The sequence below is a fragment of the Sminthopsis crassicaudata genome, chromosome 3 (genome assembly GCF_048593235.1).
Source record: "Sminthopsis crassicaudata isolate SCR6 chromosome 3, ASM4859323v1, whole genome shotgun sequence".
Classification (NCBI taxonomy): Eukaryota; Metazoa; Chordata; class Mammalia; order Dasyuromorphia; family Dasyuridae; genus Sminthopsis; species Sminthopsis crassicaudata.
This window is the reverse complement of record NC_133619.1, coordinates 313,960,387-313,978,957: the sequence shown is the minus strand read 5'-3', so window position 1 is coordinate 313,978,957 and position 18,571 is coordinate 313,960,387. Positions and strand designations below refer to the sequence as shown.

Sequence of the window (18,571 nt, the reverse complement as noted above, 5' to 3'; positions counted from 1 at the left end):
CATCCTCAGTATACATGTTGCTAAATGGGATCTGACCATGTTGCCTGTGATCAAGCTAAAAGCAATAAAATGCATGAAATTAGTAATCATATCCACCCAGAAGAGAGTCAAGTCCAGAAGTAAAGAAAATGGTTTTCAGACAATCTAGATACCACAAAAACATACAGTTCATAAATTCTTCTTTAATTGTGAAGGGCCTTGAATGCCAGCAGAAATATTTGAATTTTGTTCCACATATAGTTGAGAGCCAATTAGAAATTTTGAGAAGAGGTAACATTTTCATATTTGGGATTTAGGAAGCTTATCTGGCATCAGTATGTAAAGCTTCAGGAGGGTATTGTTTCCTTATATTCAATTCCTGGTGTTTAAAACATTGATAATCATCTCTAGTCATCGTAATATTGGTCACTATAGCCTGTTCCTTTTCATTGACCTTATTTCTTATACTCAATTGATTCTGAAGTTGTCATAGGCCAGAACAACTCCCTTCTTTTCCCCTGGGCACCATGAAAAAAGCATCGCCATCAGAAGATGAGAAAGACAAACAACTCAGAGATTCAGTGCAAAGATATCAGAATAAATTGGCAGAACAGCAGTCACAGGTAAGTAACTAATTAGTCATCATTTTCACAAAGTATAATGATGCCTGGGCCATAGAGGGCAGTTTGTAGAATCTTAGAATTGCAAGGGATTGAAGACATGATAAAATCTAATCTCCTCCACAGAATTAATCCCCAGTACATTCATGGCAACAGGCATCCAGCCCCAGTGAAACACACAGCAAGAAGGAAGTCACTGACAAATCTGCAGCTAGGTGGCAGAGTAGATAGAACACTCAGCATGTAATCAGAAAGATTCATCTTCATGAGTTCAAATCCAACCTCAGATAGATACATGTGTGTTTGTGTGTCTGTGTGTGTCTGTGTGTGTCTGTGTGTGTGAGAGAGAGAGACAGAGCCAGAGACACAGACAGACAGACAGACCATGGGCAGGTCACTTAACTCTGTTTGCTTCAGTCCCTGATCTGTAAAATGAGCTAGAGAAGGAAATGGCAAACTACTCCAGTATATTTGTCAATAAAACATCAAATGGGGTCACAGAGAGTTAGACACAACTGAAATGATTGAACAATAATGTGTGTGTATTTATATATACATATATATATATATATATATATATATATATATATATATATATATATATATATATATATATATATATATATATATATATATATATATATACACACACACACACACACATATATATATACACACACACATATATATATATATATATATATATATATATATATATATATATATATATTTGAATGCCTGTGTCTATTTCAGTAAATATATTTTAGAAAATAAAATATTAGAAAAACAAATATTAAGGAAAAACAAAAGGAATTAATATTAGGAAAATACTTTTATATAAAAAATAATTGCACCTTGACAGCTCCAATTAAAGAGTAAAGTGCTACATAAAGATGCTTTTTAAATTGGATATGATTTCATTAGTATAAGGATCCAAATGGAGAAATGCCCAAGAACGTGGCAGATCAGCAGTTTTAGAGAGAGTTGCCTGGAGCTATGGCACCCTTCTTTTTTATTGTAAAGAGCATCCTCTGATCCAAGGACTTCTAGTAGTACTGGTTTGGTTTTCTAGCTAATAAAGACATTAGAACTTAGGATATTTATAGGTGAATTTTTTTCTCTTTTGTTGTGTTTTTTTTTAATAGAGCTCAGAGTAATTGGTAATCTCCTTTAGAGCTTCAGTTATGAGGTTTGTTTGTTTTTTCCTTCTATTTGTTATTGAACATATTGTGGCAGGATATTAAAAAACATACAAACATACAAGTCTTGATTTCCCAAAGCCCTGGATTCTTTTTTCTGAGTAATGAAATTAACCATTCTGATCCAACAAGTATTTGTTGAGTACCTACTATGTATTAGGTATAGGAAATTCAAAACACAGAAAACAAAAAGAACATGTCGACAGATAAACATATACACAGTTATTTTAAGGCAGCTTTTTATTGGTATGGTGATGCAGCCTGTATATAATGTAAATTATGTTAATCTTAAATCTATCACTTAAGAGTACCGTAAGTAAATTGTTAGAGGGGCATCAGAAAGACCCAATTTACAATATGGCCTTAGATACTTAGTAACTCTGATTTAGGCAAATCTTAGCTCTTGCAGCCTCAATTTCCTCACTTATAAAATGGAGAAACTATTAGCACCTACCTTTCAGGATTGTTGTAAGGTGAGTTAACTTTGACAAATTGCTTTGCTAACTGTATGCTCTATCACTATCTAGTTGCTTTTGGCTGGCCCTTAGGGGAGAGGAGGTGAAAAGGGGAAGGAAAAGTAAGAGGACTATATCAACCAGGAGCAAATAGGTAGATCCTCTGAAGAATTGATTGTTGACTGAATTTTTGGCTTAGGAAGATAAAGCTGTTTTGCTTTTGAAAATTAATGCTTCCTTATAGGACTTGGGCATTTCTTCCTGATTCAGAGATAAGATCCAGTCATCCATGACTCCTTCCACAGCCTCTTCTGCTTCCCCAAAACTACCCCCTTATCTAGGTGCACAGATCATTTATCCCTAACAAGATTAACAAGGTTGGGGCCAGTTAAGTTATCAACCCATGACACAGGCATGTGTCATTTGAGAGATGACAGAGAACTGATAAAAGACCCTTCCAGCTCCAACAGTCTATGGTTTTATAGTATAGTATCACAGGCAGCCAGAGGGCAAAAATAGGATGAACAGTCTTCATTATTGCCAGTGCTTTGTAGCTGACCTTCCTTCACTTCCTATTCCCTCCCCATCTCACCTTCTTTCCTGCTTCCCAGCTTATTTATGAATAAAGAAGCAAAACTGTGACCCATCTAAGAGCCCACTGAGAATGGGCAGGGCAGGCAGTAAAAATGATTGACTCTTCGTAGTATTTTTAAAATATTGTTCTGGAGGAGGCAATAGGGCAGGGAGAATATTAAAGACATAGACTGGTCCTCCTTCCCCCCCATCTCCTTATACTCTTAGGAATATACTCTGTAGAAGATATGGGAGGAGTGTATATAAGAATATATTACTTATGTTAACTTTACAATATATTCTTAAATCCTCTTTATCGCTATAAATTTGTATCTATCTATATCTGTGTATTTGTATATAACAACATATCTCTATACATCCATCTTTATAAGTATATATTTATATATTATATACCTCTATCTAGCCTGTCTATTTTTCTTCCTTAATTTTTCTCTTTCCCTCCCTCCCTCCTTCCCTCCTTCCTTCCCTTCTTCACACTTTCCTTCCTTCCTTCCCCCATCTTCCCTCCTTCCTTCTTTCCTTCCCTCCTTCCTTCCTTCCTTCCCTCCTTCCTTCTTTCCTTCCTTCCTTCCTTCCTTCCTTCCTTCCTTCCTTCCTTCCTTCCTTCCTTCCTTCCTTCCTTCCTTCCTTCTTTCCTTCCTTCCTTCCCTCCTTCCTTCCTTCCTTCCCTCCTTCCTTCCTTCCTTCCTTCCTTCCTTCCTTCCTTCCTTCCTTCCTTCCTTCCTTCCTTCCTTCCTTCCTTCCTTCCTTCCTTCCTTCCTTCCTTCCTTCCTTCCTTCCTTCCTTCCTTCCCCTTCATTATTTCTGTCCTCTCTCCCTCCCTCCCTCCTTCTCTCTCTCTCTCTCTCTCTCTCTCTCTCTCTCTCTCTCTCTCTCTCTCTCTCTTTCTATCTTTCTCTTCCTTTTTAATTATGTGAATACACCCACACACATATATACATGCACATATATAGAATTACATATACATGTGTACATTATTACATGCAATAAATATATCAAGAGCTGGAAACCCTTGACTGAAAGGAAATAAGACTAGATAGATAAATAGATGAAATGCATGCCTATGTTACATATGTATATACACATATCAATTGAGAGATCTGTAGGTGACAGATGTAAATATAGATATATATAGATAGATAGCTATAGCTCTATAGATAAGAGATAAGTGATAGGAGAGATAGATAGGGTCTAAAAATGTATTACAAAATTAACCTAATAAATATAGCTCAGGAACCTATTTCCTCCCTAGCTAGGAGAAATTCCAGTTAATGGTAGATTTAAAATTTAACCTTTTGTGAGCTAAATGTATTCCTCGATATGTACTCTATCAGGTTAGAATGATAAGCCAGCACTCTCTTTATAAAAAATTGTGCTTCTATAACAAACCAACATCTCAGTTTTTTTCATATCTGATGAATAATCTGTTTTTCTTCTCATGAGGTGTTGGTTTGTTATAGAAGTAAGTTACATTGTATAAGATGTTTCTGTTCCCTGAAGGACATGCACCATCTGCTGGCCACACTGTAAATCCTATTTTGTTATCACAGGATTTTTAACATTTGTCTTAATGTCATTTAGTAACCTTTTTGTAATAGAATGAGGGGGATTTTGCTTATATTTATACATCTGATTTAGTCCCCTCCAGAATCAGTTTTCTATCTAACCCTTGATACATATTTACCTATATGTGTGTGTGTGTATAATAGTATTTTGTGTCTGTATAATAGTATTTTGTGTATATATACATATGTAATATATATATTTACACACACATATATACACATACTCATAATGTTTTGTTCAGTGGATTGTGATACTAGAATGTATATGGTATATAACTTAACTATATAGCAGCCAGATGGATAGAGAGAAGGACTTGATATCAGCAGAACTGAAGTTTAAATCTGGTCACAAACTTACCATGTGACCCTGGGCAAATCATTTAATGTCTGTTTGGCTTAGTTTCTTTATTTATAAAATGGTAATAATAATGATAGAACCTAACTCTCAGGATTGGTGGGAGGATCAAATAAGATAACAATTATAAAGTATTTAGAACAATGCCTGACATATATGATAAGTGTTACATAAATTTGTATTATCATCATCATTTTTATTATTCAGGAATATATAACACTCTTTATCTACATATATGCTTACAGTTCTGAATTCCCCTAATTGTTTTTATGTTATCATTATCACATTCTCATAGTTAAGTTAATGCATGTACGATGCATTTACTCCTTTTTAATATGATGATCATGAAATATTTATTTGCTTCATTAATATACGTATATGTTAACTACATAATTTAAGAAATATTTTTCAATTTTATTTATTTTTGTTTTTATATCTTCTCTTTTTTTTTTAAAGATCTTTCCCCTCACCTACCCTTGTAATAAAGAATAAAAGGATACAGAAAAGCAAGTTCAGCAAAAATAACCAACACATTAGCTGAGTCTGACAGTAAATTCAGTATTGCACAACATAGAATCCAATAAAGGAGGCAATTATATTTTCTTATCCCTGCTTTGGAGCCAAACTTTTATCATTATAATTATTCATTGTTGAGTTTGGGTTTTTTTCTTGTCATTATTCTTTCAGTTGACATTTTTTGTCATGTGTGTGTGCACGTGTATGTGTGTAATTTTCCAGGTTCTACTTTCTCCTTATCAGTCTTTCCTTAGTTTCTATCAAGCTTGACTGAGATCAGCCTAGTGGTTCAGTCTTCATATTGGAACAAAAGAGACATTTGTAGACCCCATAACATTTAACAAAAGGAATTTATTTATCAATAGTGTGAAAAGGAGATTTAGCTAAGATGTATCTGTTAACACACAGGGCACAGGGACACTCATTAACTGAGATTTCTTGTGCACTGGGCATTTACATTCAACTGAGCAAGGATATGGAAGGAAGATCTGAGTTCAATCTAGTTTCAGACACTTACTATCATGTCCTCCTGGTTAAGGCACTTAATCCTGTTTGCCTTAATCTATTAGAGAATGAAATGGCAAACCACACCAGTATCTTTATCAGGGAAACCCCTCGGACAGCATTAGGATGTTATGGTCCATTGCATCACAAAGAGTTGGCCATGACTATAATTGAACATCATCAGTACCTGTCCTAGACATTGCCCCTCCAATGCCATTCTTCTCTGAATTTTTTTATCTTTATCTTTTTCTGACAGTGAAGTCATATTCCATTTTATTCATCTACCACAATTTGTTTTTTTCATTCACCAAAAGATTTATTGCTGCTGTTCAATCATTTGCCCTTTACCAAAAGATAACTATCTACTTTTTATCAAGAATTATTAAGGATCAACTAGGTATTCATCTACATTAGCTGAATTAGTTTGTGACCTTAGGAGCCTGTTTTCTGCTATAGTGTACATTTAACATCTAGATAAATGAGTATATAATATATAAATGAAAAGTAACTTCAGAAAAGGAGTACTTTTTGGTGTATATATCTTAGAATTATGGATCTATTTGCATCAGTGTCTGGTAAAATTGGTATGTGGAACTCTATTCAGTGTCCAAATTCTGGACAAATTTTTAAGATATAATATATTCTATTATTTGATAGAAATGAAGTGTGGAACTTGGACAGGAGCATAGTGTATATGTTAATCTCATTTATCTTTTTCATAGTCTGGACAATGAGCAAAAATCCTTATAAAGGCTCTAGAATTTTTCCCAGCTGAAATGTCAAATGACCATTTTTTCTAATGCTGATGTAGACATACAAAATGAAACAGTATAATCCAATAATTCCCAAGTAGATTGTTTGGCTGCAAAGGGTAGAATAAAATGAAGGCTTGCTGAAATTTTAATAGTATTTCCCAAATTGGAATGGCATATCTGAGACCTGTTTAGTGATAAGGAAAGTGTATATATTTTTCTCATTTGGGATTTAATATTTTTAATATGTAGCCATTGTATATGATTTTGAGACTTTAGATGTATAAGATGGCAAAAATGATGTATTTCTGTATTGAATGCATTCCACAACCTTCTTGCATATGCTGCCATGGTCCAGAATTTATGACACCTCAAGGGCTGTGTCTAAGAAGAGGCTATTATGCACAGTGTGGTTGAAATATCTTGCTTTATTACTTCTGCTACAGAGGTCCCTCTTTCCTTATAATGATGCATTGCTTCTTCAGAAGGAATTATACATAATAGATTCACACTTGTGGGTCTTATGCTCATAGCATATCAGAGAAAGAATAGTAGAGAAGGAAGTACTTATATGAACATATAATAGACGCCTTGAAGAAGCAGCATGATAACAATGGAAAGATCCTTGGCTCCAGGGTCAAAAGATCTGTATTCATGTCGTTTCTGATAATTACATTTGTTTGAATTTGGGCAAGTCACTTAAGCTTCCTGAATTTCCTTTCAGTTATATGTCTGTGTTCTATGACCTCTATGATCTCTGCCAGCTCAAAATCTATGATCTAAGATGGATGCCTTGTCTTTTATTTCTGCATTCTTTACTCTTCACAATACCAAGTACAGGGCTGAGCACATAGTAGGTGTTTAATAAATACCGCTTGACTAGTCTGCCTAAATTATTTTCTCTTCTATATAAAAAAGTTTCTTCTGGGAAGTTCTGAACTATTGGTCCTCAAGTCAAGGAGTTTACAAGTTCAAACCTTTACCCTGACACTGATCTTGAACACTTAATTTCCTTGTCTTAAAAAAAAAAAATCAAGAAATCATTAAGGTCTAAACTCTTTTATTCTCTGTGAATTGGACAATTGAAGCAAATAATAAAACCTCCTGATCTTTAAGAGCACTGAAAAATGGCTGCAAAGTAAATGAAACTACTTGGAGTTCAGGATGGGAAGAGCAGAGATATACTATGTTTCTGAGCTTAAGCTATATGTTCATAGGCTTGATAATTTTAATAATAATTAAAGACCAAACGCAATTGTTAGATTGTTGGTGTGAATCTTGTATCTCAGTTGCTAGTAACACAGATTGAAAGTGAGCAGATGGATGCATTTTTGTCCCAATAAGTCACATTTCCCAATCCACCCCTGATAATAGGTCACATTTATATAGCATTTTAAGATTTACAAAATATTTTACATATGTTATCCTCCCCACACTCTTATAAGGTAGACATTATTATTATCCCTATGCTATAGATGAGGAAACTGAGGCAGAAGCAAATTAAATGATTTGTCCAGAGTTAATCACCTACCTAGTAAATGTTTGAAACAGGAGATCAGCCTGCTTCATTTCTTCGGGATATCTTTTGTAACTCAAATAATTACAGGATATCTGAGTCTAGTCCATTTGTCTCAAGGGTCTCAAAGGTTAAGAAATGTGTTTCAGTTTCTATAGGTAGCTCGTGACAGATTTGGTATTTAAAACATCTTTTGATACCCAGCTTGTGCTTATTTCACTATAAAATGAGAATCTAGCCTATGATTTAGAGTTTCCTCAAGATGGAAGGGAATTGTAAAAGAGTGAATGGGCAGGATCCTCAAAAGGGTGATCAGAAGTATCAATTAAATGATTTAACATAAATATAAAATAATATTATTATAAAATAACTTAATAATTACATAAAATTACATTAAAAAGAATACAAGTCATTCTCCAATTGATAAATGGTCAAAGATTATGAACAGACAATTTTCAGCTGATAAAATTAAAGCTATCTGGTGTCATATGAAAACATGCTCTAAATCACTATTGATTAGAAAAATGTAAATTAAAACAATCCTGAGGTACCACTTCATACCTCTCAGACTGGTCAAGATGACAGAAGAAGATAATGATAAATGTTGGAGGGATGTGGGAAAGCTGGAACACTAATACATTGTTGACAGAGTTGTAAGATGGTTCATTATTCTGGAGAGCAATATGGACTATACCCAAAGGGCTATCAAACTGTGCATACACTTTGGTCCAGCAGTATCTCTACTAGATCTGTATCCCAAAGAAATCATAAAAAGAAAAAAAGGACCCACATGTAAAATGTTTGCAGCAGCTTTAGATAGGCTTGGAAAGTTTTACATGCCGAGTGAAACAAGCAAACCCAGGAAAACATTGTATACAATAACAACAAGAATGTACGATGATCAACTATGAAAGACTTGGTTCTTCTCAGTGGTTCAGTGATTCAAAGCAGTCCCAATAGACTTTGGACAGAAACTGCCATCTGCATCCAGAAAAAGAGTTAAGGAGACTGAATATGAATCAATACATGCTATGTTCACTTTGTTTTTCTATTGTTTTTTTTTTTTCTCTCCCATGGTTTTTCCCTTTTGCTCTGATTTTTCTCTTCCAACATGACTCATAAAGCAATGTGTATTAAAAAATAAATAAAATAAGTGGAAAAAAGAATAAGTAGCAATTGATTAATTAGTTAATTAATTTAAAGATAAAATAAAAAGAATAAGCAGCAAATTGGGTATTAACATCATCTAGTAGGAAAGTTTTTGTTGTTCAATCACTTTAAATTGTATCCAACCAATCTTTGTGACCCCATTTGGGATCTTCTCAGCAAAGACATTGGAGGGGTTTCCTACTTACTTCTCCAGCTCATTTCACAGTTGAGGAACTGAGGCAGACAAAGTAAAGTTTCTTGCCAAGGGTCACATAGCTAGTAAGTATCTGGGGCCAGAAACTTGGAAAGTTGAGTCTTCTTGACTTCAGGCTTAACACTATGAATTATGGTGCCACCTAATTATCCAGTGGAATAGCTCTTGGGCACAATTGTAATTCTGATGTTCATAGACACAATGGAGACTTTAAGAAGAAGAAAGTTGTTATTTGAATAGCTGAGATGGAAATAAAGACAGGATTTGAAGAAAAGCAGTAACTAGATTGTAGAATAATCACAATGACTAAATCTACTTTTCATATAAGGCACAGGATCCTAGAATTGTAAGAGATCTCAGAAACTATCTAGTCCAAGCCTCTCATTTTATAGAAGAGGAAACAGGCCCATTGAGATTAAATAATTTCCACAAAATCAGATCAGGTAGTATCAGAAATGAGAATTGAATTTAAGCCCTGGGGTAAGGGACTTGTGGGATGGGGCAGAAAGGGGAGGGCTTGCAGGTACAGATTTTTCTGGGTTTTCAAAGTAAAATTATACACAGGGAACTCAAATAAATAAATAGCTCAGTGTGAATTGCCATAAATTAACTGCTAAAAATAAAAGTAAAAATGTGTTGACCAGAAAGGCCCTCCAAAGCTATGCAAAAAAGCAATCTGCATAGGGACTTCTGACTCACTTTATGTTTATGTTAGCAAAAATTTGCATCCCTATAACATACATTTTTATAAACATGTTTTTGTAAGAGGAAAAGAGATTTCTTAGGAACTACATTCTAGGCAGAAAAAAGTCATCTCTATTCTGATGTGCTGTTTTTTGTTTTTGTTTTTGCTTTTGTTTTTAAATTGGGTTGCTCAGACTAGGGAATTTTGTTTGCCTTTATGACCAAGAGTAATTGAGATAAAATGTGGCTGCAGCCTTCTAGATTAATTGCTTGGGGGCTATAACAACGTATGTCTGTAGTAAATCTAGCCCAGTGGTTCTTTATTTTCCTATTTGTGTGTAGCTGAGGAAAGACAAATCATTTTTTGTGAATGAGTAAGTTTTTAACATAGGACAACCTCATTTACCTTAGATATGTGCAAAATGGTTTGTACATAAAGTGATTTAATTATATGTACCCAAAATAGTCACTGTGCAATATGCATGGAATGAGTTTATATGGATTGTTAGGGCTAAAAAAATCCTTAATAAATATGATCTTTTTTGTTCAGTTATTTCAGTCTTATCTGACTCCATTATCTTATTTGGGGGTTTCTTTTTCAGAGATACTAGAGTGGTTTGCTATTTCTTTCTCACCTCATTATACAGATGAGAAAACTGAGGTAAAGAGGGTTAAGTGACTTACCCAGAGTCACACAGCCTATAAGAGGCTGAGGCTAAATTTGAACTTAGGTAGATGCCAGGCCTGGCCTTATTTGCACTATGGCACCATCTTGCTGCCACAGACATAATATAGGACAAAGTTTGGATTGTGACTTCTGAATGTGGGGGGTCTCAAAATTATAATTAATTATCAGTAAATGTTTGATTTGTATACCTTTTGGGATGACATATAAATTTTTTGGACAAAAAGGGATTGTTTGTAGAAAAAGTTTAAGAAATCCTAGGCTAGAACAATGTAAAGGACTTGACTGTAATCACCAGCCTCAGGTTAAAATCTTACCCTTAACTCTTTCTAGCTCTATGACCTTGATTGATTTAATTACTTGAGCTGCATTTCCTCATCTGAAAAAATGGGGGAGGGGAATCAACTAAATGAACTCTAAAGTGCCTTCTAGCTCTAAATTTCTTCTCTAATCAATCTCCCTTGTTCTACAGATGAAAAAACTGAGACTCAGATAATTTGTACTAGTTAGTGCTAAAGTGCAGATTCAGAATTGCGTTTCTTAATTGCTGTGACCAGTATCTTTTATACTCCATCTGTTTTCTGAAATAATGAGATCATATTTGTAAAGTGCATTTAAAATCATCAAGTGCTATATAAGTGCCAGCTATTATTTTTGAAATTATGAATTACCCCTCTGTCACAAAGAATGATAGAAAGAATATAGTACAAACCATCTTTATGTAACATGGGAGGCTGGGCTACATGACTTTAAAGACCTCTTCTAAGTGCAAGATTTTATAGTAGCGTGGCTCTGGTATCTATATAAAGGTTTCTTTCCTTAATTGTCTAATCTTATTTTCTTAATGTTTTGCCATGTCTGTCAATCATGTCAGTGTATGGTGTTAGAAAATGCCATATTTTCAGAGAGGTACTTGGCTAATTGAGGGATTTTGTTAATATAAGAAAGATTTAAAAATTTATCTTTTTGGTAAATACACTGATTTTTTTAAAGGATACCTCAAAACAATTTTCTGTGAGAGTAACTGCTAAAATTTAAGGGAGAAAGGAACAAATTGTCTGTTTACTCACTCCTTCAAAATTAGCAAATATGGTCTCATCTCACCCATTCTTCAAGAAAAAAAATTACCTACTTAAACACGTCACTACTTGACTCCAAAATTCTTTCATTATCCTCTCTCTCTCCTTCCTTGCATTGCCAAGTCCTGAAGTCATCTCTACTTCTGATGTTCATTTTCTTTATTTATTTATTCATTTGAATTTATTAGCTCTTTAAAAAAAAATAAACCTTTTATTTTCAAAACATATACATGGATAATTTTTAACATTAACCATTGCAAAATCTTGTATTGCAATTTTCCCCCCTCTCTTTCCCCCATCCCCTCCTCTAGATGGCAAGTAATCCAAAATATATTAAACATATACAGTTTTTGTATACATATCCCCACAATAATCATGCTGCATAAGAAAAATTAGATCAAAAGGAAGAAAATGAGAAAGAAAACAAAAAGCAAACAACAAAGAGGGAAAATGCTGTGTTATGATCCACACTCAGTTCCCTACAGTCCTCTCTCTGGGTGCAGATGGCTCTCTCCATCACAAGACTATTGGAACTGACCTCAATCACCTAGACATTGAAAAGACCCATGTCCATCAGAACTGATCATCCTATAATCTTGTAACTGCTGTGTACAATGATATCCTGATTCTGCTCACTTCACTTAGTATCAATTCATGTAAGTGTCTCCAGGCCTCTCTGAAATCATCCTGCTGGACCTTTCTTACAGAACAATATATTCTAGAACACTCATATACCAGAACTTATTCAATCATTCCCCACAAGTGATAGGGTGATATCCATTTCTTTATATCCATCTTACATTCCTTTGAAGTAAGATTCAGATTCTTATGGTAGATGTCGAAAAGAAATACCTCTCATGCATGAAGGGATAAATGGAATATTATGTGCAAGAGACTGCAAGTAGGATGGTTTGGCCAGATTTTGGAGTGAGTAAAGGGACAGAATGTATAATAAATTAGGAAGGTCTTTAAATGTTAAATAGAAGGGTGACACTGTCAGCTTCTACTTCAGGAATATCATTTTAGCAGCTATGTGGAGCATGGATTGAGGGGAGGAAAGATTTGAGTCAGGATAACCAATTAGGAAGTTATTAGAGTACATATGTCAAGTGAGAATTAATAAGAGCCTGAACTTGTATGGTGGACTCTAGTTGAGAAAAGAGAATAAACATAAGTAGATGGTGGAAAAGTACAATCAATATGATTAGATTGGGGAGGGAGGGTGGGAAAGAAGAGTGAGAGAGAGTGAAGAATTCATTATGACTATGAGGTTGTAAACCAAGCTGACTGAAGAAAACCTTACTATTCCCAACAGTAAAGGAAATTGGGAAGAGGTAAAAAGATAATGAATTCTGTTTTGGAAATGCTAGCTTTGAGATTCCTATTCAGACATAACAAGTCATTTAGTCCAATTCCCTCTTTTTACATGGGAAAAACCTGAAGTTCAGTGAGATTAAATGTCTTGTTTGTAATCACACACATAGTAAGTGACAAAATTGAGACTGGATTTCAGTTCTTCTGACTCAAAATCTGATGCCTCTTTTAATGGCACCACACTCTCTCCTGACATTTTGCCTGGTGTGATGAAACCAATAATTATTGGTTTCATCCATAAACACAAAACCAAGTTGGTAGATTTAGGATTAAAGCAGTGGTTTATGGCTCTGCATTGTCTTAATGATCCCCATATTTTAACAATGGAAAACAGACAAGAGCCAAAGAAAAAAGGTTTTTTATTTTCATACTTATCCAGCTGTTGGCTTTCTTATAGAACTCTTACTTGGTGCCAGCAAATAAAACCACAGAATTCCTTCCCAGCTCCCAAGCTTCAGCTCCAAAGGTAAGCAAATTCAATTATATTGCTTGTATTTGTATCATGTTTTATAAATAAGGGATGATAAACATTATTTAGCATTAAACTTGATCCTTTTTTATGAGATTTAGCAACATCAGTAGATTTCATTGACTCACTGGAGATCATCACAGGAGTCAGAAATAGAAACAACAGATATTCCTATTTCCTAATTTACTGCTTTTCTGAAATAAACTTGAAAATTCCTGTATTGACCTATTCTCCTAAATAAATTAGCAAGCTTATATGAAATTTTCCATAGTCCAAAATATCCATCCCATTCCAAACAGGTACCTTCTAGAGATCTCTGTGAATGGGGAATTCCAAAAGCACAAATTGCTAACTATCTTTCTTCTCTTCATTCCCCTCAACTTTTTGCAGTGTTTTTCTACTTCTTCTGACAACTTCATTGTTAATCTGCCTTTGAGATCTCTCTTTAATATATCTAATTCTTCTTTTAAAAAAAGGAGTGCAGATTCAGTCCATAAGATGGAGAGCAAAATTGGAATGGCCTAATCCATTTATTTAATAAACATTCTTTTATGGAGAATACTTATATGGAAGATGTCAGGGACACACATCTCAGGATCCCAGAGTGTGAAGGGAGCTCAGAAACATCTTTGCCAACACTTTTATGAGCAATGATCTCCTCTTTAAAGCCCTGGAGAGGTGATATGAGGTTCAAGCTATCATCCAGTCTTCAGGGAACAGGAACACATTTTTCCTTTCTCATCCTTCTTTAACAGTCTTAATTGTAAGACCTTCATTCCATCACACCTAAATTTGTCTCTATATTTTCCACTATTTGCTCCCAGTTCTAACATTGAGTTCAAATAGAGCAAAGCTAGTCCCCCTTTCAGCATGACAGCATGACATATTTGAAATACCAAATATTTGAAACCAGCTATTATATGGAACTCTCTCCTCAAGTCTTCTCTTCTCCAAACTTTCATTTTCTTTAATCTATTCTCAATGACCTGTCAGCATAAAAAGAAAAGAATCTTGTCCCTGAATCCTGAATTAATGATTTCCAATGGATTTCTTTTTAGCCAGTCCAACTTTTCACATTTGAGAAAAAGTTGTTCTAATTGTTATTTAAGGAATATGCCAAGTCCAGGACATTTGTGCCTCAAAGAGATGCTTCGGAACGAGATGCCAACTCCTCCTCAGTGGTTTGGGCCAGACATTTGAGCCACAAAAGGAGAAGATCAAAATCAGTCTCAACTCCAAGTTATGTTTCAGAAGATAAAATTCCACAGACAAATGTTAGGAAGAAAGTGAAAGTGAAAGAACCAAGAAGACATTTGGAAAATACCAAAATTAATGAGCATTCCCAGGTGTGGTATTTTATTTTTTCATTCTTAAAATTTGTACAAGATGTATTACTTTCTGAAGTAGCATTTGAGCAAAAGTTGTATTTCATTTTAACTTTTTTCTTTTTCTCCAAGATTTTTAGCCATGGAATACAAATTACAATTTATAATGTCTAGCAAAAGGTCTTGATTTCTTTTTTTCCTGAATTCTCACAGAAAACTCTCAAAAAACAAACAAAAAAATTATTCTGATTGTTATTTTCAGTAGATTATGTGGTGAGTTCACACTATTTGAAAGATCTCCTCTTGAAAAGACCATGTATTTTTAGAGATAATTTATATAAAGAAGAAAAGTATAGGTGACAAACTTGGGGCATCACATATTCTGGAGTGTTGTATTGAATGCTTTATTCGGGGAGAGATTCTGGGCCAAATCTTACACAATTTCCATTTACTCAAAATTAAAAATTATAGGTGGAAGTAGATTATATTATTGATAATGTGGTAGGACTGTAAAGTGATGAAATTGATTTTTTTGTTACTAGAATTTGTACATTCAAATGAATGTGGTTCCTTTTAAAGTAATTACTGTGAGAGAATGTATACCTATTGCAACAGTGCTGCCTCTGCTTTTTTCTTTCTTTAGAAATCTTTAGATTGGAACAAAAGGTTTGGCAATTGTCAATGCTGTAAAATGACCCATGCATATATCTTGTAAATAAAAACCTATAATAAAAAAGCTTAAAAAAAAGAAATCTTTAGGAATTCCCTTCAGTGCCAGTTTACTAGACACACAAGGAAATCATAATTGAAAAAAATTATTTTCAAAAATGCAGTGAGTGAACTTAGTTCAGTCAGCCATGTACATAAATATTTATATTATTTGGACATAGCCATTTTTGAAAATAATTTTTTTCAATTAATGAAAATGTGATTTCTTTCCCTCTCAATTCCTTCTCTTTAAAAATAAAAAAAACCTGTATTAAAATTATAAATAGTCAAGCAAAAAAAATTCTCATAATGGCCATGTCTAAAAAAATATGTTTTCATCTATCCTCTGAGGTGAGAAGCATGTTTCAATGAGTCCTCTGAATTTATGGTGAGTCATATTTATCAGATTTCTTGAGGCTTTTAAAATATTTACCTTTACACTATTATTTCAATAAGTATTTATTAAGTACTTACAATGTTCCAAATATACCGGAAAGTGCTAGAAACACAAAGATTAAAAAAAAGAAAACAGGTCTTGTTCTTTACTAAGTTAAATTTGCTTCTATGGCATATACTTATCTAAGCCTATGTATTTGAAGTATAGGATTAATTGGCCAGATTTTTAATTGTTATCTTGAAAGATGCATTTTTTTAGTAGTTTCATTCATTCTATCTCATGACGTAATTAAGGGGGAAAAAAAAACAACAAAAACCATTACTTCAACAATCCATGACTTCATATGAAAATTAGTTGTGTTTTTAATAATAGTGATCAGATAATTTTCAGAAAAAAGCACACAGAATTTTGCTAATTGTTAGTGCACCTGGAAGAGAAATTTATTCTGCTTCATTTCGGAGGGAAGAAATAGGAATAGTTGGGCAGAACATATGAAGGAGAAAATGATATTGTATGAAAAAATATCTAAAAGATTGGAGCTATCTAAAAATGCAGTGAGTTTATGGTCTCTGACATAATGAGAGCAAATTATTTTGTGACCTAAGAAATTATGAACAGGGTAGTTTCAGAGAAGCCTGGAAAGTGTTATATGAACTGTTAGAGAATAAAGTAAGTTGGACCAGAGGATTAATTAATACAATAACAAGACTGTAAAGACCAACAACTTTTCAAAGACTTAAGAATTCTGATCAGTGCAAAGTTCAATCACAATTCTTCATGATGAAACATGTTACCCTCCTGACAGAAAGATAATGAAATTTCAGTCTATAGATTGAGACATATACTTATTTTTAGGACGTAGCCAATAAAAGTATTTACACTATTTGACCACATATATTTGCCATAAGGGTTTAGTTTCTATTTCCTTTTTTTAAGAAAAGGAGTGAGAGGAAAAGAAATTTGATATTTTTTTTTACCTGAAAAACAAAATTTTTAAAATACAATTGACTTTCTGGGAAAGTAGTAAATTCTCTTTTATTAGTGATCTTTAAGCAAAGGCAAAGTAACCACTTATTGGAAACCACTGTAGAGGGAATTTTAGTGAGATCCCTCACAACTCTTAAATACTGTGATAATTGAGATCCTCTGGGGAAAAACAGGTTGGTAGGAAGAAACAACTTTCTAGGAAAGACCTTCAAATGAAAGTTGTCTTTTAAAATAATTACCTTGGGTTAGTGTAATTATACTTGCCAGTTACAATGCTTGGCACATAGTGAGTGTGCTTTCAATTTATTTTAATAATGCTTTTTAATTGATTGGTTAAACATTTCCCCTGCAATGATACTATTACTCATAATGTTTTTTAAAGCTTTTTTTGAATATTGTAATTCCTCGAGCAGAATACCTCAGTTTTTTAATTTTATTTTTAATTTTCTATTTTGTGAGAGCTATTTGTGTACATGTCTTCTAAAGACAGTTCATCTCTATCTAGCACTTTAAGTTTCATGAATCTTTTTTCTAAAAACAAAAATGAACAAAAACCACTGATAAGATTCTTGAATAAGAACACTGATAAGATGATGAAGTAAATAGTGTAAGTACAGTTATCTCTTCCATTCCAACTTTCCTCATTGTAGTTTTGATATATCATAAGTTAGCATAAGAAATTACATTGGAATTTTTGGAGAATTTTTACAGAAGCTGCAAATGACATGTAAAAGCCAGAAGGCAACAATTTGGCCTATAACCAAATTTCACAATCAAGTGGGGGGAAAAAAAAAGATTCAGATTTCTTCTCTGTTACAAAGGGAGGGACAAAAATTTTTAGAGATTTTCCAGATCCTGGAAAGTAGGAGTACCACAGCCCTAATCCCCTAGATGTGGAAGGGACAAATCAGTTAACACATGTTCAAAGAAAGTAGATGCTTTGTTCAGTTTCACACTGCTACTAAGTGTCAGAGGTGGAACTGAAACACAAATCTTCTGATCAATTTATCCTATACTTCAAATACATAGGCTTAGATAGTATATGCCATAGAAGCAAATTTAACTTAGTAAAGAACAAGACCTGTTTTCTTTTTTTTAATCTTTGTGTTTCTAGCACTTTCCGGTGTATTTGGAACATTGTAAGTACTTAATAAATACTTATTGAAATAATAGTGTAAAGGTAAATATTTTTAAAAGCCTCAAGAAATCTGATAAATATGACTCACCATAAATTCAGAGGACTCATTGAAACATGCTTCTCACCTCAGAGGATAGATGAAAACATATTTTTTAGACATGGGCATTATGAGAATTTTTTTGCTTGATTATTTATAATTTTTAATAAAGATTTTTTTTTTATTTTTAAAGAGAAGGAATTGAGAGGGAAAGAAATCACATTTTCATTAATTGAAAAAAATTATTTTCAAAAATGCAGTGAGTGAACT

The 18,571-nt window shown here is 33.6% G+C and overlaps 1 protein-coding gene across 1 annotated transcript in view; it reads left to right on the top strand.

The window, feature by feature from the left end:
- Nucleotides 1-18,571, top strand: part of MORC1 (MORC family CW-type zinc finger 1) — a 72,060-nt gene that overhangs the window by 3,430 nt on the left and 50,059 nt on the right. Inside the window, exons 2-4 of the mRNA XM_074301135.1 lie at nucleotides 464-602; nucleotides 13,638-13,706; nucleotides 14,819-15,055. Of these exons, the coding sequence (XP_074157236.1) occupies nucleotides 507-602; nucleotides 13,638-13,706; nucleotides 14,819-15,055 (402 nt within the window). The 5' untranslated portion in view covers nucleotides 464-506. The remainder of the gene's footprint in view (nucleotides 1-463; nucleotides 603-13,637; nucleotides 13,707-14,818; nucleotides 15,056-18,571) is intronic.